This window comes from Scyliorhinus torazame, chromosome 17 (genome assembly GCF_047496885.1).
Source record: "Scyliorhinus torazame isolate Kashiwa2021f chromosome 17, sScyTor2.1, whole genome shotgun sequence".
In the NCBI taxonomy this organism is placed as follows: domain Eukaryota; kingdom Metazoa; phylum Chordata; class Chondrichthyes; order Carcharhiniformes; family Scyliorhinidae; genus Scyliorhinus; species Scyliorhinus torazame.
The window spans coordinates 181,922,110-181,949,026 of NC_092723.1; the positions used below are offsets into that span (position 1 = coordinate 181,922,110).

Sequence of the window (26,917 nt, forward strand, 5' to 3'; positions counted from 1 at the left end):
AAATGGTTTGTTTTTGTATTAGTACATTACCCCAGACTTGTTTCTCTTATACTTTCCAGGTTATGAAAGAAGAAAATGAAATGTTCAAAAAACCAGTAGATGGGGCCTACGTTAAGGGTCTGTTTTTGGAAGGTGCTCGTTGGGATAGAGAAAAAATGGTTATTGGGGAATCATTTCCCAAAATTTTGTTTGATACTATGCCCATTATCTGGCTTAAACCAGGAGTTAGTACATCATTTCTGCATCTAAATATCTATTACTGTCCGGTCTATAAAACCAGTGCTCGCAGAGGTACCTTATCCACAACTGGTCACTCAACAAATTATGTTCTTCCAATAGAGCTTTCATCAGATAAACCAGAACAGCACTGGATAAATCGGGGTGTGGCAGCTCTCTGTCAGTTGGATGACTAAAATGTCTTGCTAATCTTTGAATATCCGAATATGAGAAGTGATTATGTATATTCACCTTGGAAATTGGGAAGTAAATAATTTTATGTCAAAACATTTTTTGCATACAGTTCATTTATTCAGATACAAAGCAACAATGATTTGTTTTTGATAATAAAATATTAACTAGATTCATGTTCAACAAAAGTCATGTGAGAAAAAGATGGATGTGTAAAAAAAGTCTGAAGGGTGTAGCAATGGATTGGGAAGAATTTAGTTTGTGCAATGGGAGCATTCCTCACCAGTTGGAGAACCAGTGGGAGCCCTGCATCGCTTCTCTCTGAAAGGCCCAACACTATTTAAGTGCAATCAAGCACTTAACAATCAAGCACTAAAGAGAGGCAGTCTCAGGCCGCCCAATGATCAAGGCCCACAGTAGGGCAGACATCCCGACCAGCATCTCTCCATTGCTGGCAGCAGTATCGGGAGCAGTGGCAAATGTTGGTAGTGCTCTGAGGCCTTCAACACCCAACAGCACTGTGGGTGCACCTTGACCACTCAGTCTTCAACCGTTCAAACAGAAGGCTCAACATCATTTTCTGAAGGTCAACTAGGGATGGAAATAAATGCTGGCATTACCAATGATGCTCATCTCCGGAGAATGAATAAGAATAAGGCAATAAGGAAAGAAAAGTAAAATCAGGCAAATACTACATTGCAGTGTAAAATGCATTTATAAAAGTATACAGTAAAAATGGAACCTTAAAGAGGTTGACCCACAAACAATGTGAAAATCCTGAGTGCCATAGGCATTTTCCCACTGCATTAATATACAACTTACATGCAACAGGAGCATAACTGACCCAGAAGTGCTGAGGCAAAGCCCACAGTGTAGCACAGGAACTCAATATTTGGCTCGATATTGGAACATTTTTCAAAATGTTTTTGTATTGAAAATATTCTTCAATCTTCAATAAACTATGTTCAAGATAATTCTCTTCCAGTGTAGTCCCACAACGTAATTATGAACTCTCTAGTTCAAACAGTTTGCAGGAAGCAGTTTTCTTTTCCATAACAGAAATTTTACTTCCTAGAAATACAATACAATGTAAACCACTTAAATAATCAAATATGTTTACATGATCAAAGAAAATAGTTTAAAGGGTTGCTGACCCCAGTCACAATTAAATCTCCTCATGTGATTGTAGATACACTGGTTTGGCAATTTTCCTGAGCCTTTCTTGCATTTTAAACTTGCGTCCCTTTTTATCAGCAAGTCCCATAGGAGGTAAATGTATCTGTGGATAATATGGAGCAAATTAAAGGTATAGGGTGATGAAACTATATTTCAAAAAGTACATTGATAATATTCATAAATAATCTTTTTTTAAAGATATTTTATTCCAAACAGTCAGGAACATCAATTCGACATCCAATCAAAACAAAGTATAGTTTATACATTTCCCCCCTTTTAGTCCCTTCTCTGTCCCCCCCCGTCCCACAATGAACAGCTCCTCAAATATTGCCATGAATGGCCTCCACCTACCTCGAAGCCCACTTCCAACCCCTTAAGGCAAATTTCATTATCTCCAACTGGAGAAAGCCATATAAATCCCCCAGCCAAGCTGCAACTCCTGGTGGCACAGCTGACCTCCAATTCAAAAGAACCTGTCGCCGGGCACTCAGAGAGGCAAAGGCCACGACATCGGCTCCCTTCCCCTCCAGCAACTCCGGCACCCCAAAGGTCGCCACCATGGGGTCCGGCTTCACCTCAACCCCTACTATCCTCGATAAGGTCCCGAACACCCGCCCCCCAATAGCTCTCAAACCTCTCGCACCCCAGAACATATGAGCATGATTAGCCAGTCCCCGTCTACACTTCCTGCCTCCATCTGCTACCCCCGGCAAAAAAACACTACTCATAAATAATAAATAATGTAAGAAGATTATAACAGGTTTGTTTTGACTTTAACCTGGTGTTGTAAGACTTCTTACTGTGTTCACCCCAGTCCAACGCCGGCATCTCCACATCATAAAATAATCTTATCAGTTCTCTCTACCATATTGCTCAATTGTTTTCAATTCAGCAATTTGACTGATATATTTGGTACATAGGCCATGTACTCTTTTGGAATCAAGGAATAACGGTACATTCGGTGCTCCACAAGGAAACCTTACTCAACAGGGGCAAAAGGTCAGAAAATTGGGGTTACAGTGTTGCAGCTCATCTCCGAACCATACTCTGATACAACAGGTCCCTTCTAGGAGCACAAGATCAGCGAATCAATAATACCAATTTTCACAGCTCCCTTCAAGCCTACATTTAAAAAAAATACTTTCTATTTCGGTTATTTTCATTAATCACTCATTGCGCGAGCCTGGACAGAAATAGGTGGCATTCTGATTCAGTGTGTTTGATTACAATTGTTTTGCTAACTTTCTCAATGTCAGCACTTAAGTCAATTGTTCTTCAAACAACAGTGTGGCTGTAAAACAACAAACCTAATGAACTGAGTTTCTGTGCTGGGAATTGAACCTACGACAACAAAGGGGTGAGGTAACCTTAACCATTACTATAAGCCTTTCGGATCACATGTTGCAATTACTGAGGTAGTGATTTGTTGTGGCAATTGTTTTGTTTCTGTTCAGATGGGCACTCTCTCTGCCTTGGGGTGTTTTATGCAAATTTGTACATGAAAAACAAATTATACTTCATGGGTTTAAGTATAGAGATTTTGAGGATGATGCTCTAATTGGTACATATTGTATACATGATAAAACACATTGCACTATAATCCCACCCATATCATTATTTATAAATTGGCTATAAAGGAACCAAAGTATATGCTTCGAAGAAGGTTCAGAGTTTTAGCACCTCAACAACTATCGGTATTTATTGACATCACTGAGTTATGTCAGGCCTCAACATTGATTTACAAATCAACTGCACAGCAAATTAAATCTATTTGCTCAACAGGGTCTATTTCAATAGTAAATTATAGAGATAGTTTCAAAAGAATCATAGAATCTCTACAGTGAAGAAGGAGTCCATTCGGTCCACTTGAGTCTGCACCAACCCTTCAAATAACACTCTACCATGTCCACCCTACCCTAACCTGTAGCCCCATAACCTAACCTGTACATCCCTGGACACTAAGAGGGAATTGATCACGGCCAATCCACCTAACCTGCACATCTTTGGACTGTGGGGAAAACCGGAGCACCCGGAGGAAACCCATGCAGACACGGGGAGAATGTGAGAACGTAGAGTTTCCAGAAAATACAGAACTTACAAGAGAAACTACAGCAATTTGTCCTGATAAAAGCAACTTCTCCAGCAAAATGTATTCGGTGGAGGATAGTTCCAAATGGATTTCTCCAGCAAATTGCAGTGTTCAGGATAATTAGATACCAATTGTGTGTAAAAACAATCTTGGGTGCTTCCAGCTGTAATTGACAGTTTTTGTCTTTATTTCTAATTGCACGTTTAGCAAAGGAGACTCTAAAGAAAATGCTCAATTATTTTGTGGCTCATACTGAATGTTCAGTAATGCGATGATTCATTTCATTGATCTATTTTACAAACCAATTTTACAACATAAACAACAGGAAATACTGGAAAACCTCAGCAGGCCTGGCAACATCTGTGGAGCGAGAACTGTTTTGTGTCCGGTATGACTCTTCTTCAGAGTTAATGAGAGGGAGAAATTTGATGGTTTTCTACAGCATAAGAGGGAGTGGAGCAAAGTAAAGGTCAGTTGTAGGTCTGAGCAAGGAGAAATTGACAAGATGTTCGGGGCACAAGACAAAGGAAGTGTTAATGGCAGCATTAAGGACTACAGAAGGTGCTGATATTGGCATTAAGATAAAATAGTAGAATATGTTGATCGGAGACAAAGGTGAAAATTGGCTCAGTGAAAGCAAAACTTAGGAACAAACATTTCACAACGTGTTTATATTGTAGAGATGATAACTTACTGGTCTAGGGTAAGGAATTCTGTAATGTAGCCCTGCAAAAGCAATAAACATAATTTTAAAAAACAAATGTTATATTCACCCGTCTAAGAGATTATAGTAAAACATTGATAAAGCTTGAAGACTCTTACCCATTTCTATCCTTGTTTGGCATTCTTGAATGCAGATTTTAATCGCTTCTACATCTGTTAACTACAAAATGAGTTTATTAATACTATAACAAATGAAGAATAACCAAAGCCTATAACATATGCTACGATAAATTAATAAAGAAAATTCTGGAAATAATAGGTAATTCAGAGGGATGTTACGATCCCAGTTGATATTAATACTGGATGGGAAGGACCCAGAATGGACCCGGGCTTAGACAACCGCAACATTTTACTTCTTTAAGAAAAAATGAAGGAGCAGAGTCACAGGACTGCTAATTAGTTTTTAACAGCAAGAAAAAAAAATTATTAAATGTAAAGTGTTTGATTATGTGTTAATGTGGTTCCTTAGATTCCCAAAGTATACCAGTTTTCAAAGATAACACTCCACTCTAGAACCAAATGGCCGATGCCACTGAACCGATCTTCTGTGCATTTATTCTCACAATCTCCCCAGATTAAAGTTTCCAAACTCCGCTCCCAAAAAAACATGTTTTAACATTTTCTTTAATTAAGACTCCTGCTCCAGGTTTTCCAATTATCCGTTCAAGCAAGCTTCCACTCCACTGTTTTGACAAGGAATCCAGATCCAGGTTTTCCACCTCTCCTTTCAGGCTACCCTTGTCTTAGATACTTATACATTGAATTCCGAGAACCAGCCGATTTCCACAATTATTTCAAATAATGCCTCACAAGTTGTAGTAATGTGTCACAAACCTTAGAACTACTTTAGATGTGTTTCGGCTTCTGACTAGCCAAGCTTCATCTTCAGCTTCATAGAAGCTGAAGATGATTGGGGCAGCACGGTAGCATTGTGGATAGCACAATTGCTTCACAGCTCCAGGGTCCTAGGTTCGATTCCAGCTTGGGTCACTGTCTGTGCGGAGTCTGCACATCCTCCCCGTGTGTGCGTGGGTTTCCTCCGGGTGCTCCGGTTTCCTCCCACAGTCCAAAGATGTGCAGGTCAGGTGGATTGGCCATGATAAATTGCCCTTAATGTCCAAAATTGCCCTTAGTGTTGGGTGGGGTTACTGGGTTATGGGGATAAGGTGGAGGTGTTGACCTTGGGTAGGGTGCTCTTTCCAAGAGCCGGTGCAGACTCGATGGGCCGAATGGCCTCCTTCTGCACTGTAAATTCTATGAGAATCAGAGTCCTACAGTGCAGAAGGAGGCCATTTGGCACATCAAGTCTGCACCGACCTCTGAAATAACACCCCACCTACACCCATGCCCCCACCCTATCCCCGTAATCCCACCAAATCTTTTGGACCCTAAGGGACAATTTAGCATGTCCAATTTACCTAACCTGCACATATTTGGACTGTGGGAGGAAACCAGGAGGAAACACATGCAGACACAGGAGAACGTGCAAACTCCACACAGACAATCACCCGAGGCCAGAATTGAAACCTGGGGCTGTGAGGCAACAGAGCTAATCATTGTGTCACCATGCTGTCCCTCAGCTTCACTGAACAGTTCCCGGCCCTCGTACCAGTTTCCTTTGTTCCATTATTCAAGTTTCCTGGAAACTTCACTAGTTTCCTCATTTGTTTTCTTCACCATTATTTCATGGTATGGTTTTTCTTCCAGCAAAGTGGAGATTTAAAAAAATTAATTTACGGGATGCTACTGGTTAGGCCAACATTTATTGCCCATCCCTTGTTGCCCGTCAGAAGGTGGTGGTGAGGAGCTGTCTTCTTGAACCGCTGTAGTCCTGGAGGTGTTGGTACAGCTACAATGCTGTTAGGGAGGGAGTTCCAGGATTTTGACCCAGCGATAGTGAAGGAACGGCGATATATTTCCAAGTTGGGGTGGTGAGTGACTTGGAGGTGAACCTCCAGGTGGTGGGGTTCCAGGGTATCTTCTGCTCCTGTACTTCTAGGGCAGTGGTCATAGGTTTGGAAGGTGCTGTCTAAGGAACCTTGGCAAGTTCCTGCAGTGCATCCTGTAGATGGTACACACGGCAGCCACTGTTCATCGGTGGTGGAGAGATTGAATGCTTGTGGAAGGGGTAGCAATCAAGTAGGCTGCTTTGTCCTGAATTAACACGATGTTGAGCTTCTTGAGTGTTGTTAGAGCTGCACTCACCCAGGCACGTGGAGAGTATTCCACACCCTGATTTGTGCCTTGTAGATGGTCGTCAGGCTTTGGGGGATCATGAGGCGAGTTACTTGCCATAGGATCCGGGGCCTTTGCTCTGCTCTGGTTGCCACAGTATTAACATGGCTAGCCTAGTTCAGTTTCTAGTCCATGGTAACCCCCAGAATGTTGATTGTGGGGGATTCAGCGATGGTAAAGCCATTGAATGTCAAGGGGCAATGGTTAGATCCTCTCTTGTAGGAGATGGTCATTGTCTGGCATGAATGTCACTTGCCACTTCTCAGCCCAAGCCTAGATATTGTCCAAGTCTTGCTGCATATGGGCATGGACTGCTTCATTTTCTGAGGATTCGCTAATTGTGCTGAACATTGTGCAGTCATCCGCAAACATCCCCACTTTTGACCTTATAATGGAAGGGAGGTCATTGATGAAGCAGCTGAAGGTGGTTGGGCCTCGGACACTGCCCTGAGGAACTCCTGCAGTGATGTCTTGGAGCTGAGATGATTGGCCTCCAACAACACAACCATCTTCCTTTGTGCCAGGTATGACTCCAACCAGCAGAGAATTTTCCTCCCGATTCCCATTGACTCCAGTTTAACGAGGGCTCCTTGATGCCATACTTGGTCAAATGATGCCTTGATGTCAAGGGCAGTCACTCTCACCTCACCTTTGACATTCAGCTCTTTTGTCCATGTTTGAACCAAGGCTGTAATGAGGTCAGGAGTTGAGTGACCCTGGCAGAACCCAAACTGAGCGTCCGTGAGCAGGTTATTGCTGATTAAGTGTCGCTTGATAACTCTGTTAATGACTCCTTTCATCACTTTGCTTATGATAGAGAGTAGACTGATAGGGCGGTAATTGGCTGGGTTGGATTGTCCTGTTTCTTGTGCACAGGACACACCTGGGCAATTTTCCACATTGCTGGGTAGATGCCAGTGTTGTAGTTGTACTGGAATAGCTTAGCTAGGGATGCGGCAAGTTCTGGAGCATTTCAGTACTAATGCCGGAATATTTTCAGGACCTATCGCCTTATCTCTTTAGCCTCCTCTAATTAACTGATAGGGTACGGTGCCGCATGATTGCTAAGCAACTGCTCATTATTTCTCCAACCTCATGTTTAGTTTTCACGCCGTAAATCTCTCTAACTAAGCAAAACAAAAGCTCAGTTTAAACTGACTAAAACCCCCACACATACAAACACCTTTTTGTCTAACATGAATCTAACTAGAGTTTTATTTTTCTTAGACAGAACCACTAAATTAAACCCACTTAAACCTATACCTTATTTCTAATATTTAACAATACAAATATAGATCACTTTAAACTACCCGTTTTCTTGACCAGGAGAAAAACAGAGTTAGCATTTCAGTTTGAGAACCTTATGTCGGAATATTCAGGTGATGGTCAACGACTTGAAATAATTAACTGTTTCCTACTCCACACATGCTCCTGACCCGTTTTTATTTCATATTTCCAGCATCTACAGTATTTTTCCTTTTGTGTAAATATTATGCTGCCACCCACTTAACCATTTTCAACAAAAACTTTTATTTGTGACAACTTCAATTCAGGTTTAAGGAAATGCTTGACCATCACACGCACTGAAGAGACATTTAGTGGGAATTCTGTCTTTCAGCTAGAATAGAGTGCGTTTATAGTACACAGGTATATGTGCGGGGGAAAAAAAAAATCAAAATTAGAAACTGTTATTTCAAGATCCACCAGTGTAAACATAAATGAGATTGATTGTTACTCAGTGTATAAAGCATCCAATGCTAGGCAGTTAACTGTCAGTCACCTGGTGCATTCTCTTTGACAACACCTCTGCCAATCAGAGTCTATTTGCCTATCAGTGCTCTCTCATATACAGTACGAATTGTTGTTTTCCCCTTGTATTGTTATTCTTGCGTAGTGTCTTAATGAGGGCAAGATGAAAAACTTTGACATGTCTATTTTTTTCAGCAGTTTTAATATAAAATGATACAGCACAGGAGGAGGTCATGTGGTCAATCTCTGCAGGGCTATCCAAATTAATTCCATCATCCTTCTCATTCCCCATCATACTGTCATTTTTTCCTTCACTATTCTCTTTTGAATGTTATTAATAAATCTGCTTCCACCTCCTTTTCAGTACATTCCAGATCACAACTGAAATGTTTTAAAACGTTGTTTCATCAAAATCACCTTTGATTCTTTTTCCAATTATCATCAGTTTGTGTCCCCCGGTTACCAACCTTTCTTCTAATGGAACAACCCTCTTATTTACATCATGATTTTGAACACTTCCATTAAATCTCCTTGTAACCTTCTCTGTTCTGAAAACAAAACAATCCCAGCTTCTTCAGTCTCTTGACAGAACTGAAATCCTTTATCTCCGGCACCATTCTCACAAATTTATTCTGCATCCTCTCCAATTCTGTAGCATCCTTCTGAAAGTGTGGTGCCCAGAATTGGGAAACACTTCACCTGAGGCCCAGCCAGTGTTCATAAAGGCTAAGCAAAATCTCCGTACATTTATGCACTATCCCTGTATTAATAATGCAAGTATTCCACATGCTTTTTTTTTTAAACAGGCTGCTCAACCTGATGTGCCATCTTCAAAAGAATTGTGTACATCAAACTCCAGGTCTCGCTGCTCCTAACACCTTTTAAAATCCTACCAATTAGTTTCCATTGCCTCCTCTCATTCTTCCTACCAAAATGCATCACTTTACACCTTTGTGCGACATTTCATCTGTGTCCATTTCACCAGTCTATATCATCCTGAACCCTGTTACTATTCTCCTCATTGTATACTATAGTTCTGAGTTTCATATCATCGGCAAACTTAGAAATGATTCCATTTATATCCAAGTCCAGACTATTTAATATATCAGTGTATCATTTCTAATACTGACCCCTTTGAATACCACAGTATATACCGTCCTTCAGTCTGAGAAACAACTTTTCACTACTATGACTTTCATTTATTACTCTATACTTTCCTGGGGTGACACGGTAGCACTAAGTTAGCATTGTTGCTTCACAGCGCCAAGGACCTGGGTTTGATTCCCGGCTTGGGCCACTGTATGTGCGGAGTTTCCACGTTCTCCCCGTGTCTACGTGGGGTTCCTCCGGGTGCTCCAGTTTCCTCCCACAAGTACCGAAAGACATGCTTGTTAGCGCACTGGACATTTTGAATTCTCCCTCCGTGTACCTGAACAGGCACCGGAGTGTGGCGATTAGGGGATTTTCACAGTAACTTTGTTGCAGTGTTAATGTAAGCCTACTTGTGACACGAATAAAAGATTATAAACGGGGACTTCCGGTGGCGGCTATGAAGGAGTAAGTCGCACATTTGGTGGCTCCTGCTCGGGTCGGACTTTTGGACCTATCCCCCCGATTTTCCACCGGACTTGAATTGAAAAACTGATGACAGAGGCAATTGTGTACTGAATTCCCACATCGGTGCATGGAGAGGAGGAATAGAAGTGCTCGTAAAGAAACAGAAAGACAGAGAAGGCTTGGACTGAAGCTGCAGCGGGAGATAGCATGGCGGACGACCGGACCATGTCAACCCAGCGGTCAACGGAGCAAGTTATTCAGGAAGGCCTCGCTAAGCAGAAACAGGACTGCTTGGACCCGATAAAAGAGTCAATTGAGCGGCTGAAGCTTAGGTTTGATGCCCAAGATCAGGCGATCCAGAAGGTAGAGAAGGCGCTGGCTGAGCAGGAGGAACATCAAACTGTGGTGGAGTTGGAGGTGGGGATGCTGAGAGACCAGCAGAAGAAGCTCCTGGAGAAGGTGGAGGACCTAGAGAATATGTCCCGCCAGCAGAACTTGAGAATTGTTGGGCTCCCGGAGGGGTCCGAAGGAGCGGACACTGCGGCATACATCGCGGACATGTTTGAGAAGCTGCTGGGGGATGGAGCATTCTCCCGACCCTTGGAGGTGGACAAAGCTCACAGAGCACTCGCGAGGAAGCCATGAATGGGAGATCCCCCGAGGGCAATGGTGGTGAGATTCCACAGGTACTTGAATACAGTGGCCAAGCAGACACGGAGCTGTAAATGGGACAACAGTATCCTGCGGGTCGACCAAGACCTGAGTGCTGAGGTGGCCAGGAGAAGAGCAGGCTTCAACCAGATCAGGTCGATCCTTTTTAAGAAAAGGGTGAAGTTCGGACTGTTGTATCCGACCCGTCTCTGGGTCACGTACGAGGAACGTTTATTTTGAGTCGCCGGAGGACGCGCTGGGCTTTGCGAAAAGGAAAGGACTGGTGGAGGACTGAGAACTTTTGAACTTTGCTGCAACGTTCATGGGGATTTATTTTTTATTTTTTAAGTTTCTCATTTTGTGGAAGCTGTTTGTAATGCCTTCTGTATTGATTTGGGACCAGTGGCAGAGCTGAGTGAGTTCATAGAATCATAGAATCATAGAAGTTTACAGCATGGAAACAGGCCCTTCGGCCCAACCAGTCCATGCCGCCCAGTTTTTACCATTAAGCTAGTCCCAGTTGCCCGCACTTGGTCCATAACCCTCTATACCCATCTTACCCATGTAACTATCTAAATGCTTTTTAAAAGACACAATTGTACCCGCCTCTACTACTACCTCTGGCAGCCCATTCCAGACACTCACTACCCTCTGAGTGAAGAAATTGCCCCTCTGGGCCCTTCTGAATCTCTCCCCTCTCACCTTAAACCTATGCCCTCTAGTTTTAGACTCCCCTACCTTTGGGAAAAGATGTTGACTATCTACCTTACCTATGCCCCTCATTATCTTATAGACCTCTATAAGATCACCCCTAAGCCTCCTACGCTCCAGGGAAAAAAGTCCCAGTCTATCCAGCCTCTCCTTATAACTCAAACCATCAAGTCCCGGCAACATCCTAGTAAATCTTTTCTGCACTCTTTCTAGTTTAATAATATCCTTTCTATAATAGGGTGACCAGAACTGCACACAGTATTCCAAGTGTGGCCGTACCAATGTCTTGTACAACTTCAACAAGACGTCCCAACTCCTGTATTCAATGTTCTGACCAATGAAACCAAGCATGCCGAATGCCTTCTTCACCACCCTGTCCACCTGCAACTCCACCTTCAAGGAGCTATGAACCTGTACTCCTAGATCTCTTTGTTCTATAACCCAGGCGACATGGGGGCCCGATCAAGACGAATTCTTAAGAAGGTGTGTGGAGCTACTTAAGAAGGAGGTGCTGACCCCGATGCTACAGGCAATTGAGGGGCTTAAGGAGGCACAAAGGACCCAGGAGACAGAGCTCCGCGTGGTGGAGCAGAAGGTGACGGATAATGAAGACGAGATCCTGTGCCTGGCGGTCAAAACACAGACGCACGAGGCTCTCCACAAAAAGTGCATTGAAAGGATTGAGGCCCTAGAAAACAGAGCACGAAGGAAGAACCTTCGGATCCTGGGTCTTCCTGAGGGAGTGGAAGGAGCGGACTGCGGGGCTTACGTGAGCACGATGCTAAGCTCGCTGATGGGAGCTGAGGCCCCTTCGGGCCCCTTAGAAGTGGAGGGGGCTCATCGGGTCCCTGCGAGGAGACCAAAGGCGGGAGAACCACCTAGGGCGACAATCGTGCGATTTCATCGCTTCAATGATAGAGAAGTGGTTCTGAGATGGGCCAAAAAGGTATGGAGTAGTAGATGGGAGAATGCGGTGGTACGGGTGTACCAGGATTGGAGTGCGGAGGTGGCGAGAAGGAGGGCGAGTTTTAATCGAGCCAAGGAGGTGCTACACAAGAAGGTGAAGTTCGGGATGCTGCAGCAGGCGCGACTATGGGTCACGTACCAGGAGAGACATCACTACTTCGAAACGGCGGAAGAAGCATGGACCTTTATTAAAGACGAGAAACTGGATCGGAACTGAGGGACTGATCTTAGAGGGGAAATGACACTGTCGATGTATATAGGGATGTAAATTGGGAAGGGGGGGACACTAAGAAATGTGGGCGCCGGTGGGGGGAAAGAGACATAGGCGGGGGATGAGGAATGGGAGTGGGGCGGCAGAGGGAGCTGCGCCACAAGAGGCGGGACAACTACAGAGAATACGGGGCCTACTGTCCTTGTTCCCGTGCCAGAAAGGTGATGGCGGGAAGATAGGCGCAAGGTAGATGGGAGTTCCCCACACGGGGGGGGTCAAGGAGTGAGCGGGAGAAGCCGGGGTCAGTTGAAGTCAGCTGACTTTCGGAAGTAATATGGGGGGAGCAATCACGCTAGATGGGGATCTAGCGGGGGGGGGGGGGGGATAACTGGGTTGCTGCTGCAGAAATCAAAGAGGAACTGGTTAAAGAAAGGGCGGTCGGGGCTGGAATGCGCCACCTGGGAAACGGGTGGGAGCGCGGAATCGGGACGTGGGACTGGCCTAGAGAGGGTGATGGCTAGCCGACACGGGAAGGGGGCAGGTAGCCCCCCAGTGCGGCAGATCACGTGGAACGTGAGAGGCCTAAATGGACCGATTAAAAGGGCCCGAGTGTTCGCGCACTTGAAAGGACTGAGGGTAGACGTGGCTATGCTCCAGGAGACGCACCTGAAGGTGGCGGACCAAGTTAGGTTAAGGAAAGGATGGGTGGGACAGGTGTTCCATTCAGGGCTGGATGCAAAGAATAGAGGGGTGGCCATACTGGTGGGGAAACGGGTATCATTCGAAGCTAGGAGCATTGTAGCAGATAGTGGAGGCAGATATGTGATGGTGAGTGGCAGGCTGGAGGGAACGGAGGTCGTGTTGGTTAACATATATGCCCCGAATTGGGATGATGCGGGATTCATGAAGCAGATGCTGGGACGTATCCCGGACCTGGAGGTAGGAAATTTGATAATGGGGGGAGACTTCAACACCGTGCTGGACCCAGGGTTAGATAGATCTAGATCTAAGACCGGAAGAAGGCCGGCAGCGGCCAAGGTGCTTAGGGGGTTTATGGACCAAATGGGGGGAGTGGATCCATGGCGATTTGTTAGACCGAAGGCCAGGGAGTTCTCCTTCTTCTCCCATGTTCACAAGGTGTACTCCCGGATAGATTTTTTTGTTTTGGGAAGGTCGTTGATCTCGAGGGTGGAAGAAACTGAGTATTCAGCCATAGCTATCTCAGATCATGCCCCACATTGGGTGGACCTGGAACTAGGAGAGGAGAGGGAGCAGCGTGCACTCTGGCGATTAGATGTGGGATTGTTGGCGGATGAGGGAGTCTGTGGAAGGGTGCGGGGATGTATCGAGAGATACCTGGAGGCCAATGACGACAGGGAGGTCCGAGTGGGAGTGGTATGGGAAGCACTAAAGGCGGTGGTCAGAGGAGAGCTGATCTTCATCAGGGCCCACAAAGGGAAAACAGAGGCCAAGGAAAGGGAAAGATTACTGGGGGAGATTTTAAGGGTGGATAAAGAATATGCGGAGGCTCCGGAGGAGGGACTATACAGGGAGAGACGACGACTCCAGACGGAATTCGACCTGCTGACCACTAGGAGGGCGGAGGTGCTGTGGAGGAAGGCACAGGGGATGAGATATGAATATGGGGAAAAGGCTAGTCGCCTGTTGGCCCATCAGCTGCGAAAGATGACAGCGGCGAGGGAGATAGGGGGAATTAGAGACGAAAAGGGAGCTACGGTGCGGAGAGCAGGGAAGATAAACGAGGTGTTTAAGACCTTTTACGAAAGACTTTATAGGTCCCAACCCCCGGAGGGAAAAGAGGAGATGCGGCAGTTTTTGGACCAATTAAGGTTCCCGAGGGTGGAGGAGCAGGAGGTGGATGGCCTGGGGGCACCAATTGGGGTGGACGAGGTTACCAAGGGGCTGGGGAACATGCAGGCAGGGAAGGCCCCGGGACCAGATGGGTTCCTGGTGGAATTTTATAGAAAATATGTGGACTTGCTGGCCCCGCTGTTGGTGAGGACTTTTAACGAGGCCAGGGAAGGGAGGACTCTACCCCCGACAATGTCGGAGGTGACAATATCGCTAATTTTGAAGCGGGATAAAGATCCGCTGCAGTGCGGGTCCTTTAGGCCTATTTCACTACTAAATGTAGACGCCAAATTGCTAGCAAAGGTGCTGGCAACGAGGATAGAGGTCTGTGTCCCGGGGGTGGTGCACGAAGACCAGACAGGATTCGTAAAGGGGAGACAACTAAATGTTAACGTGCGACGGCTATTAGGGGTGATAATGATGCCCCCAGCAGAGGGGGAGGCAGAGATAGTGGCGGCAATGGATGCAGAGAAGGCATTTGATAGGGTGGAGTGGGAGTATCTATGGGAGGTGCTGAGGAGGTTCAGGTTCGGGGCCGGGTTTGTTAGCTGGGTCAAACTCCTCTATGGGGCCCCAACGGCAAGTGTGGTCACGGGTCGGCAAAGATCGGAGTATTTCCGACTATACAGGGGAACAAGACAGGGATGCCCGCTATCTCCATTACTGTTCGCGTTGGCAATTGAACCACTGGCCATGGCGCTGAGAGACTCCAGAAAATGGAGAGGGGTGATTAGAGGGGGAGAAGAACACCGAGTGTCACTCTACGCAGATGACCTACTGCTGTATGTGACGGACCCAGTGGGGGGGATGACAGAGGTCATGCAGACATTGAGGGAGTTCGGAGATTTCTCGGGATATAGGCTTAACATGGGAAAGAGTGAACTTTTTGTGATACACCCTGGGGACCAGAGTAGAGGGATAGATGGCCTGCCTTTAAGGAGAGTGGAAAGAAACTTCCGATACCTGGGGATTCAGATAGCCAGGAGCTGGGGAACCTTGCACAGACTTAATCTGACACGATTGGTGGAACAAATGGAAGAGGATTTCAAGAGGTGGGACATGCAGCCACTGTCACTGGCGGGCAGAGTGCAGGCAATTAAGATGATGGTCCTCCCGAGGTTCCTATTTGTATTCCAATGTCTCCCTATACTGATCACTAAGGCCTTCTTTAAAAAAATAGACAGGAGCATCACTAGCTTCGTGTGGGCAGGGAAAGTTCCGAGGGTAAGGAGGGGGTTCTTACAACGTAGTAGAGACAGAGGGGGACTGGCGCTGCCGAATTTGGGCGACTACTACTGGGCCGCCAATGTGGCGATGATCTGTAAATGGATGATAGAAGGAGAGGGAGCGGCGTGGAAAAGATTAGAGAGGAAGTCCTGTAAAGGGACGAGTCTAGAGGCGCTGGTGACGGCGCCACTACCGTTCTCACCAAAAAAATTTACCACGAACCCAGTGGTGGCGGCAACATTAACTATCTGGGGGCAATGGAGGCAACAGAGAGGTGTGCTGGGTGCCTTGGTGGGGTCCCCAATTAGGAACAACCATAGATTTGCCCCAGGGAGAATGGATGGAGGATTCCAGAGCTGGCACCAGTTGGGAATTAGGAGGGTGGGAGATTTATTTATAGATGGGACGTTTGTGAGCTTGGGAGCGTTGGAGGAAAAGTATAAGCTGCCCCGGGGAAATTTCTTTAGGTATATGCAGGTGAGGGCGTTCACAAGACAACAGGTGAGGGAATTTCCATTGCTCCCGACACAGGGGATCCAGGATAGAATGCTCTCGGGGGTGTGGGTCGGGGAGGGCAAGGTGTCAGAGATATACCAAGAGATGAGAGAAGAGGGGGAGGAGCTGGTGGGCGAACTGAAAGGAAAATGGGAAGAAGAGCTCGGGGAGGAGATAGAGGAGGGTCTGTGGGCGGATGCCCTAAGCAGGGTAAATTCCTCTTCCTCGTGTGCCAGGCTTAGCCTGATTCAATTTAAGGTGCTGCAAAGAGCACACATAACGGGAGCAAGGTTGAGCAGGTTCTTCGGAGTGGAGGACAAGTGTGGGAGTTGCGGCGGAAGCCCGGCAAACCACACGCATATGTTCTGGCTGTGCCCGGCACTGGAGGGGTATTGGAGGGGAGTGACGGGAGTGATCTCGAAAGTGGTGAAGGTCCGGGTCAAACCAGCCTGGGGGTTAGCTTTATTTGGAGTTGCGGATGAGCCGGGAGTGCAGGAGGCGAAAGAGGCCGATGTCGTGGCCTTTGCGTCCCTAGTAGCCCAGCGTAGGATTTTACTCATGTGGAAGGAAGCGAAACCCCCCGGACTGGAGGCCTGGATAAACGATATGGCGGGGTTCATTAAACTGGAGCAGATTAAGTTTGCGCTGAGAGGATCGGCTCGAGGGTTCACCAGACGGTGGCAACCGTTCCTCGACTACCTAGCGGAATGTTAGAGGGAAGATAGATGACCAGCAGCAGCAACCCAGGGGGGAGGGGGGGGGGGGGGGGAGGGAAGTTTCATTTTATGTTATTTGGTTAGTTTACCATGTTAGTTAGTTACTCTTTATTAGATTGTAGTTATCATGTTACTTGTACTGTTAACTTTTCTTTTTGTTTGATGTGTAAGGGGAAAAATTGTGAATGAAAAATTTCAATAAAATATATTTTTTAAAAAAAAGGGTAGGCAGTTGGTGGCCAATGTAAGAAGGCTATTAAACGTGATCATGATGCCCCCCTGGAAGGTAGGGAGGTGGAGGTAGTGGTCGCAATGGACGCAGAGAAGGCTTTTGATCGGGTAGAATGGTAATCTGTGGGAGATACTGGGATGGTTCATATTTGGGTGGGGCTTTATTGACTGGGTCAGGTTGCTGTATCAGGCTCTTGTGGCGAGCGTACGGACGAATAGGACAACATCGGACTACTTTAGACTGCACCGGGGACGAGACAGGGATGCCCCTCTCCCCACTGTTGTTTGCGCTAGCTGTAGAGCTGCGGGCAATTGCTCCGAGAGCTGGAAGGGGATGGTCGGGGGGGGGGGGGGGGAAGGAGGGAGGAGCACAGAGTCTCAGTTTTTGCAGACGACCTGCTTCTGTATGTATCGGACCCAGTAGAGGGGATGGAAGAAATCATGAGGATTCTAGGGGAATTTGGCCGATTTTCAGGGTATAAATATGGGGAAAAGTGAGATGTTTGCGGTTCAGGCGAGGGGACAGGAGAGGCGATTGGGGGAGCTACCGTTTAGATTGGTGGGGGGAAGCTTTAGGTATCTAGGCATCCAAGTGGCGCAGGAATGGGACCGGCTGTATAAATAAAATCTGGCCCGACTAGTAGACCAAATGAAGGACGATTTTCGGAGATGGGACGCGCTTCCGTTGTCACTAGCTGGGAGGGTGCAGACGGTGAAGATGACGGTCCTCCCGAGATTTCTGTTTGTATTTCAATGTCTCCCCATTTTTGTTCCGCGGTCCTTTTTTAAACGGGTCAACAAAGTGATCACTGGCTTTGTTTGGGCGGGCAAGACCCCGCAAGTAAGGAAGGTAATGTCGAGGAGAGGGCAGGCTGGCGCTGCCAAATTTGAGTAACTATTACTGGGCGGCGAATATAGCCATGATCAGGAAGTGGGTGGTGGGGGGAGGGTCGGCATGGGAACATATGGAGGCGGCTTCATGCGAGGGCACCAGTTTGTGGGCGTTGGTAACTGCGCCTCTGCCGTTCCCACCGGCACGGTACTCCACCAGCCCCATGGTGGTGGCGGCCCTGAGAGTCTGGGGACAATGGAGGAGACATATGGGAGCAGATGGAGCATCGGTCTGGTCCCCAATCTGTAATAATCACCGGTTTGCCCTGGGAAGTATGGATGGGGGGTTCCGGGTATGGCAGGGAGCAGGGATTGAGAGGATGGGGCATACGTTTATAGAGGGGAGCTTTCCGAGTTTGAGGGAGCTGGAAGAGAAGTTTGGGTTGGCGAGGGGAAATGAATTCAGGTACCTGCATGTGCGGGAGCTCCTACGTAGACAGGTGTCAACCTTCCCGCTCCTACCACCAAGGGGGATTCAGGACAGGGGAGTTTCCAGAGGGAGGGTGGGAGAGGGGAGCGTCTCCGACATTTATAAGGAACTTATGGGGTCAGAGGAGATGCAGACCGAGGAGCTGAAGCACAAGTGGGAGGAGGAGCAGGGAGGAGAGATAGAGGATGGTCTGTGGGCGGACGATGAGTAGAGTCAACGCGTCCACAACATGTGCCAGGCTCAGCCTGATACAATTCAAGGTCGTTCATCGGGTTCACATGACAGTGGCCTGGATGAGCAGATTCTTTGGGGTGGAAGACAAATGTGCAAAGTGTGCGAGAGGACCAGCGAACCATGTCCACATGTTTTGGGCATGTCCGAAGCTGAGGGGATTTTGGCAGGGGTTTGCAGATGGCGTTAAAAACAAGGGTGGCACCGAGTCCAGAGGTGCTGATTTTCGGGGTGTCGGAAGATCCGAGAATCCAGGAGGAGAAAGAGGCAGACGTTTTGCCCTTTGCTTCCCTGATAGCCCGGAGACGGATACTATTAGCTCGGAGGGACTGAAAGCCCCCAAAGTCGGAGACCTGGCTATCGGACATGGCTAGCTGTCTCTGTTTGGAGAAAATCAAGTTCGCCTTGAGAGGGTCAATGTTAGGGTTCGCCCGGAGGTGGCAGCCGTTCGTCGATTTCTTTGCGGAAAATTAATCGTCTGCAGAAGGGGGTTAATAAAGGTGGGACCTGTAAGGGAGGGAGACGTCTTTTGCACTATGTTTATTGATTCATGTACATTGTTTATTTTGTTGTTGTTGTAATACCAAAAATGCCTCAATAAAATGTTTATTAAACAAAAAATAAAAGATTATAAATGGCAATTCTGTCCTAGATTATCTCTAAATGTTTCCCTACCACCAACATTAAGCTGATGAATCAATCCATCAACTATAGATCATTTTCCCTTTTTCTAAAACAGGGTGTACCATTTGCAAACTGTCAGTTCTCTGCCACGTGACTGGAGCACGTGACTGTTCTACTCTGAGGATTGGCAACTTTTAAGTGCTGCCTCTTTATCTAATCAATATTGCTAATGCCTCCTCCTTTACGACAGCAACAGCTTTTCCAGTGAAGTCAAATGCAAAAATACTCACGTTGTACCTTATTTTTACAGAAACACAGACAAAATTTTGAAATGTCTGCCCCATGTAAGTACAGCAAACACTTGCCACTTCAAAATAACATTCAATCTTCATCAAAAAGCAAAATACTGCAGATTCGGGAAATCCAAATAAAAACAGAAAATTCTGGAAATACTCTGCAGACCAGGCAGCATTTATTGACAGAAAAGAGAGTTAATATGTCAGGTCAATGACCTTTCATCAAAACGGAGAAAAAAATAGAGATGTTATAGATTTTGACCAAAGGATGGGTGGGACAAGTAACAAAAAGCTCTGTGATCAGGCGGAAGACAGGATAATTTCAATGACAAAGAGTCTTGTAGGGCCACTAGTAATGGTGATCTTGCACCTTGTTCAAAACCTATTACATTTCTAACTTTTCTCAGCTCTGATGAAGGGTCATTGACCTGAATTGTTAACTTTGTTTTCTATCAACAGATGCTGTCAGACCTGAGTATTTACAGCATTTTCTGTTATGAATTAAATCTGGATTTTTCCATTTAGCAAATTATATTAATGTAATCCCCAAAGTTCTGAAGCCTTCATTTCAGAACTGCCTTTAAAAATGATTGGAGTGAGGCTAACTATTAAGTTAAAATCTGAGACAGAAGTAACTCTTTGTATTAATGACTATGCCCAACCTCAATAACTCCTTCCAGCTGACTCCACTGATTGTTGTTAACACTTTGGTTTAATAAAGTATCTCAATAAATAGAAATGGAAGACTAGAAAATTAATGATTTTGATTTTGCCTGCTGAAGAGGCACTATTGGCAATACTGTCTGTTAACTTGCAAATAAATATCTTTTATTACATATTTCCCCCCATAAAAATGGAATAAACATTCCATGAATTAAAACATTGTGACTTGCATTTCTATTTTTTCTGAACAATGTTCTGGCCTCTGTTATGATGTAGTCCTTTTCTTTTAAAGTGTCATCGGTTAAGCCTGACAGTGACTGCCATGTCCTTGCTATTCTGAAGATTCTTCGATAAAGGCCAAGCACATCACATCTTGTTGCTATGGTCATCTGTTGAAATGCAGAGAAAATTTGTGAAGCTACAGTAATAATTTCGAAGATTATGCTGAAAGTTAGATGAAAAGGGCCAGGTTAAAGTTAAGTGGAGTATAAACACAGGTAAATAAGCAATTGTGCTGACTGACCTGATTCAGTGGTCACATTCGATATTTAAGTAACTTTAGTTACATTCCACTATCATCAAGTAAGTATACAATATTTGAGTTGAAATAGTTCTCTGCACATGCTTGTAAGTCACCATAGTCCCAGATGGCTGCTTTCGTCTTTGAGAAGGAGAGCTTACAGGTGGTGATTTAACCTGAGAATCACCAAACCTTAGGTGAGGGGCAAGGTTGAGAAGGTGGGCCTTCATGAATAACCTCAGCCGGTACGAGAATTGAACCCATGCTATTGGATTCACGCTGCATCATGACTCAGCTATCCAGCCAACTGAGCTAAACTGGCCCCCTTGTAGGAAGGAGGGGGGAAAAAAAAAATGAATATTCAAAATGGCTGCTGAATGCCATCATACATAATAGAATTACAAGACTAGAAGAACGTAAATTCTGTTGAAAAGTATTTTTCATCTTCAACCCCCCCACCAAGGAATTTTGCCTTCCTCATATGCAGTATATGCTTTCTTCCACCACCCCTGACAGTCTTTGTAAACACAATATGCGATTAAAATCCAGTTCCCATCTATCCACATTGACTCATAACTGAATTTGACAGTCAGAAATTTTTCCAATAAAGCATAAGCTTCCTTACCATTGATTTCATTATGTATCCAAGGCTTGAAACCTGGCTTCTCCTCTGCCAAAATCTCCAACTCCAAATTTGCCACATATTTCCTATTCTTCACAATATCCAAATACATCATTACCACCCGAAACTGGTAGTCATATATGAACCACTCCATGCTTTCCCATTCTATTCCTGCAGCTACATGCCGACTGGCCCAGTAACGCAACAACTTTCTACATTGTTTCCCCCCACTCCACTCAATCCCAGTGATCGCCCATTTTGATTTACCTCTTTGAATTTCCTCTACATCTATGACCATTAAAAGTCTTTACAAAACTCCTCTCTTTGAAGACTTGGCATCTGCTTCTGTCTTGCCTGGAGACATTTTTTTGTTAAAGATGCCATACAATTGCAAATCATTGCGGCTGAACCAACAGTGGCCATATCTGTTTTTTTTTTATTTGTCAATATTATTTGCTGAAGAGGAATAATTAAGCCATTGTCTAAAATGTTAATAATCTCCCATGTAATTAGCCTTACATGGTCTAGTACAATTATCAATTCAGTCCTACCAGCATGATGTTGTGGCTATAACTGAAAACTAGCTCAAAGAAGGGTTGGTCTGCATGTTAAAATATCGCTGTAAAGGAAAGGAGGAGGGGGTGCTGATATTGATAAAGGAGAGTATTGAAGTGCTGAAGAAAGATAATGTCCCAGAGAGACTGATAGATTATTGATGCTTTTAGGTGCTAATTGAAAGTATAGCTAAAGAGTGGAATTATTTAAACCTTATAAAAGGTGAAAAGACAGTCACTGTTTCAGATAATTGGATTGGATTAGATTTGTTTATTGTCACGTGTACCGAGGTACAGTGAAAAGTATTTTTCTGCGAGCAGCTCAACAGATCATTAAGTACATGAGAAGAAAAGGGAATAAAAGAAAATACATAATAGGACAACACAGCATATACAATGTAACTACATAAGCACTGGCATCGGATGAAGCATACAGGGTGTAGTGTTAATGAAGTCAGTCCATAAGAGGGTCATTTAGGAGTTTGGTGACAGTGGGGAAGAAGCTGTTTTTGAGTCTGTTCTCAATGAATTAACGATTGAACTCTAGAGTTTTTCTGTAGAAACTTAGACATTGTTTCAATGAATGTTTCATATAATGAATACACTATTGTATTTCAGTGCATTTAGCAATAAGAATGTATCAACTAATTAGTTACAGCAAGGTCAATGGCCAGCAGTGGCATGAGAAACCTATTCTCACAAGGTTGTGCACCGAATTATTCCTGATGGACACGTCAATCTCAAGTAATGGCCACTGTTTGATTAATAAATCATCCACTAACAGACATCTATTTGAAGAAATCAGGAGGTCTCAGCTGAGAATTAGAAACCAATTAGAGTAAATGAGGGATTGGACCGTCGATAAGGATTTCCTTAAAGTAAGACCTCATGGCTGAGGTCGCCCTCCTGAGTTCCTGCCTTCCTGAATCCTTGAATCATCCTAATTGTTTATTTTAAAAGTGATTTATTTATGCTTTAGTGTTTAATGATTTCCTTTGCCATGTATTTGACCAACTTACGTATTGCTTGATATTCCATTTCTCAGTTATGATTCAGTTCGTATGCAATTGTATTAAAGTAAATAATTAGCAATAAAGTTGTATTTTCGACACCTCCAAGAACAAAATCTATTTGGTGACAGCTCAGAAACAAAAAAAGGTGCAATTCCATTACTCGGTTTAATCCAGTGGTAAGGATGGAGAGGAACAAATTTGCAGAGGTGTACAAAAATTATAGAATACTTATAATAATCTTTATTGTCACAAATAGGCTGACATTAACACCGCAATGAAGTTACTGTGAAAAGCCCCTAGTCGCCACATTCTGGTGCCTGTTCGGGTACACAGAGGGAGAATTCAGAATATCCAATTCACCTAACAGTACATCTTTCGGGACTTGTGGGAGGAAACCGGAGGACCTGGAGGAAGCCCATGCAGACACGGGGAGAACGTGCACACAGACAGTGATAATTACAATCAGTTACAATGGGGGATTTAATTATCCAAATCTGTACTGGGATAGTTGTATAGTAAAGGGCAGAGATGGGCAAGAGTTCCTAGAATACGTTCAGGAACATTTTCTTCAGCAGTTTGTTTCCAGTCCGAGGGGAATTGTCACTAGACTAGTAATCCAGAAACCCAATGTAATGCTCTACAGACCCAGGTTCGAAACCCACTATGGCAGATAGTGAAATTTGAATTCAATCAAAAAATCAGGAATTAAAAGTTTAACGATGACTGTGAAACGATTGTCTTAAAAACCCACCTGGTTCACTGATGTACTTTGGGGAAGGAAATCTGCCATCCTTATCTCATATCACTGTGACTCCAGGCCTACAGCCATGTAGTTGATTCTTAAATGCCCTCGCAAGCCACTCAGTTCAAGGGCAATTTGGCATGGGCAACAAATGGTAGCTCAGCCAGTGACGCTCACGTCCCATGAACTAATAAAAATACCCTGGTTCTTGGAAATGTCAAGTAGATCAAATGTCAGTAGGCGAACACTTAGGGGACAGTGATCATAGTATCAAGTGTTTTAGGCAGACTATGGAAAAGGACAAAGAACAATCCAGGGTGAGAATAATTAACTGAGAGAAGGCCAACTTCAATGGGGTAAGAATGGATCTGGGCCAAATAAATTGAAGTCAAAGATTGAACAAAGAACAAAGAAAAGTACAGCACAGGAACAGGCCCTTCAGCCCTCCAAGCCCGTGCCGACCATGCTGCCCGTCTAAACTAAAATCTTCTACACTTCCTAGGTCCGTATCCCTCAATTTCCATCCTATTCATGTATTTGTCAAGATGCCCCTTAAACGTCACTATCGTCCCTGCTTCCACCACCTCTTCCGGCAGTGAGTTCCAGGCACCCACTACCCTCTGTGTAAAACGGTAGCTGATCAATGGGCTACCTTCAAAGAAGAGATGGTTCAGGCACAGTCAAGGTATATGCCCTCAAAGGGAAAGGTGAGGCAAACAATTCCCAGATGAAAAAGGAGATAGAAATTAAAATTATGAAGAAAAGGTGTGTTTATGACAGATGTCAGGTAGAAAATATAATTGAAAACCAAGCCGAATATAAAAGGTTCAGAGGAGGGGCGAAGAAGCAAATAAGAGCAGAGGGAGTATGAAAAGAGACCAGGAGCTAGCATAAAAGTTAAGCCAAAGTCTTCTAAAGGCACACATAGATAGTAGCAGGGTGGTAAAAGGAGATTAGGGACCAAAAAGGGGATTGACACAGGGGCAGAGGGCATAGCTGAGGTACAAAATGAATGCTTTGTTTCTCTTTTTATGAAGGAAAAAGATACTACCCTGGCCATGATAAAAGATGAAGTAATTCAGACACTAGATAGGTTTAAAATTGAAAAGGACATGGTATTGGTTTGGTTATCTGTACTTAAAAGTTGATCAGACACCACTGAATGAGATGCATCCAAGGATACTGAGATAAATGAGAATGGAAATTGCAGAGGTACTGACCATGGTGCTGGAGTGTTGGAGAATCGTAAACGTTACACTCTGGTTCAAAAAGGGATGTAAAGATATGCCCCCAGTAATAACAGACCAGTCAGTTCAACTTTGGTGATGGTGAAACTTCTAGATAATAATTCAGGACAAAATTAATAATCACATGGACGAATGTGGGTTAATTAAGCAAAGCCAATGTGGATTTCTTAAAGGAAAATCATGTTTAACCAACTTGCTGGAGTGTTTTTTGAAGAGGTAATAGAGAAGGTTGATGATGGCAATGCTGTTGATTTGGAATGCTGTATACATGGAAAAGGCATTTGATATAGTGCCACACAACAGACTGGGTGAACAAAGTTACAGCTCATGGAATAAAAGAGGCAGTTGAGACACAAGGTAGATGCAGGTAATATGTTTCCCCTCATTGGAGAGTCTAGAACCAGGACACACAATTTCAAAATATGGGGAGCCCACTGAGGACTGAGATGAGATGAAATGCATTTATTTACTCAATAGAGTTGTGAATCTTTGGAAGTCTCTACCCCAGAGGGCTATGGAAGCTCAGTCATTGAGTAGGTTTCAAGAGAGACTGACATTTTTAAACACCATTGACATTATGATAGTGCGGGGAAAACGGCATTGACGTGGATGATCAACAATATTCATACTGAATGGTAGGGCAGGCTCAACGGACTGAATAGGCTACTCCTATACCGGTAGATTCAGACGTTTACAGCACAGGAGGCCATTTGGCCCATCGTGTCCACGCCAGTCACGAATCACATTTTCCAGCACGTGGCCCATAGAACTGCAAAAGTGAATATCTAAATACTTCTTAAATGTTACGAGTTTCTGACTCAACCACCCTTTCAGGGCAGTGAGTTCCAGACTCTCTGGGTGAAAATGTTTCTCCTCAACTCCCCTCTTCGATTTAAAGTAAGAGGTAGAAAGAAGGCTATGTCTCCTGGTTATTGACCCCGCTACTAATGGAAAAAGTGCCACCCTATTTATGCCCCCTCATTATCCTGTACACCTCTATCAGACCTCTTCCTAACCTTCACTGATCCAAGGAAAACATGATGTGGAGATGCCAGCGTTGGACTGGGGTGAGCACAGTAAGAAGTCTTACAACACCAGGTTAAAGTCCAACAGGTTTGTTTCGATGTCACTAGCTTTTGGAGCGCTGCTCCTTCCTCAGGAAAGGAAAACAGCCCCAATCTATCTAATCTCTCCTCATTCCTCCTGGTAAATCTCCTTTACACCCTCTCCGGTACAATTACATCTGCCTGATAACCAGAATTGCAGGCAGGACTCGCAGTTGTGGCCCAAGCAGTGTTTTAGGCAGTTCCAGCATGACCTCCCTGCTCTTGCATTCGATGCCTCGGCTAATCATCGCCACGTTTAAGAAGTATTTGGATGAGCAGGGGAAAGGGCGCAGCGTACAAGGCTACGGGCCATGTGCTGGAAAAGGGGATTAGAGATGTTGGGATGGGCGGGCACGGACGTGATGGGCCGAAGGGCCCATTTCCGTGCTGTAGAAAGTCATAGAGTGGCCCCATGATCGTCAGTGCTTTCCAGGGGCCTACTATTCAGAGTGCAGCGTTAGCCCTCTCTCTCCGCCCCAAAGGCAGGGACTGGCCTCTCCACCGATTAAAAAGAGTACCGGAATCGTCACCGGCTCACTCACGTTGGGCGGAGGTGAGCCGCAGGAAGAGACGCGGCGTTTTCTGCCAGGTTGCAGGTCGTACCGCGGCTTCTTCAAACAAGCGGCATCACCGGCGGCAGTTGACTGCCGGTCGGTGGGGGGGGGCGGCAACGGACAACCGCCGGACAGGAAGATTGCAGCGCGCCTGCGCCAGGCCGGCAGATTGCAGTGCGCACGCGCGCCTCCCGGCGGCACTCGAGCACGGCCACACAGCCAATTGCGCGCGCATCTTTCACCTTTCCCCATCCACGATTGGCGGCGCTGCGCGCTCACCTCTGCCCGCCCCGCCCCCCCCCCCCCCAAGGGCGCGCAACAGGTTTCTCGGCGACTGGAGTACCGCGCATGCGTACCTCTCACCCAATGCCTGAACGTTTTCACTTTCCCTTCCCCGGGAAACAAGC

General features: G+C 45.3%; 2 protein-coding genes across 3 annotated transcripts in view; one reads left to right on the forward strand and one right to left on the reverse strand.

Moving 5' to 3' along the window:
- The window catches only part of dnah3 (dynein axonemal heavy chain 3), a 194,462-nt gene extending 193,954 nt beyond the window's left edge, over window positions 1-508 (forward strand). Inside the window, exon 60 of the mRNA XM_072481778.1 lies at window positions 60-508. Within this exon, the coding sequence (XP_072337879.1) occupies window positions 60-413 (354 nt within the window). The 3' untranslated portion in view covers window positions 414-508. The remainder of the gene's footprint in view (window positions 1-59) is intronic.
- lyrm1 (LYR motif containing 1) lies at window positions 507-26,660 on the reverse strand. 2 transcript variants are annotated; one of them, XM_072481783.1, is made up of 6 exons: window positions 23,613-23,631; window positions 20,383-20,541; window positions 4,496-4,556; window positions 4,368-4,399; window positions 1,563-1,687; window positions 507-1,479 (listed from the first exon to the last, which is right to left on the reverse strand). In XM_072481783.1, exons 2-5 carry the CDS (start codon window positions 20,539-20,541, stop codon window positions 1,574-1,576), a joined length of 366 nt encoding a protein of 121 aa, XP_072337884.1. In that variant the 5' UTR covers window positions 23,613-23,631; the 3' UTR covers window positions 507-1,479; window positions 1,563-1,573. The 2 variants fall into 2 exon arrangements, with proteins under 2 accessions (XP_072337884.1, XP_072337885.1); XM_072481784.1 differs by lacking the exon at window positions 23,613-23,631 and adding an exon at window positions 26,499-26,660 and having other exon boundaries at window positions 507-1,687.
- Window positions 26,661-26,917: the final 257 nt, after the last annotated feature.

Bases quoted from the DNA above. Each gene is read 5' to 3' on its own strand.
- lyrm1 (XM_072481784.1), bottom strand. From the start codon at position 20,541: ATGACCATAGCAACAAGATGTGATGTGCTTGGCCTTTATCGAAGAATC. The intron at 4,400-4,495 runs GTAAGAGTCTTC...TTGCTTTTGCAG, and splicing joins CCAAACAAGGATAGAAATGG to GGCTACATTACAGAATTCCT. The intron at 1,688-4,367 runs GTAAGTTATCAT...TATTATCCACAG, and splicing joins GAATTCCTTACCCTAGACCA to ATACATTTACCTCCTATGGG.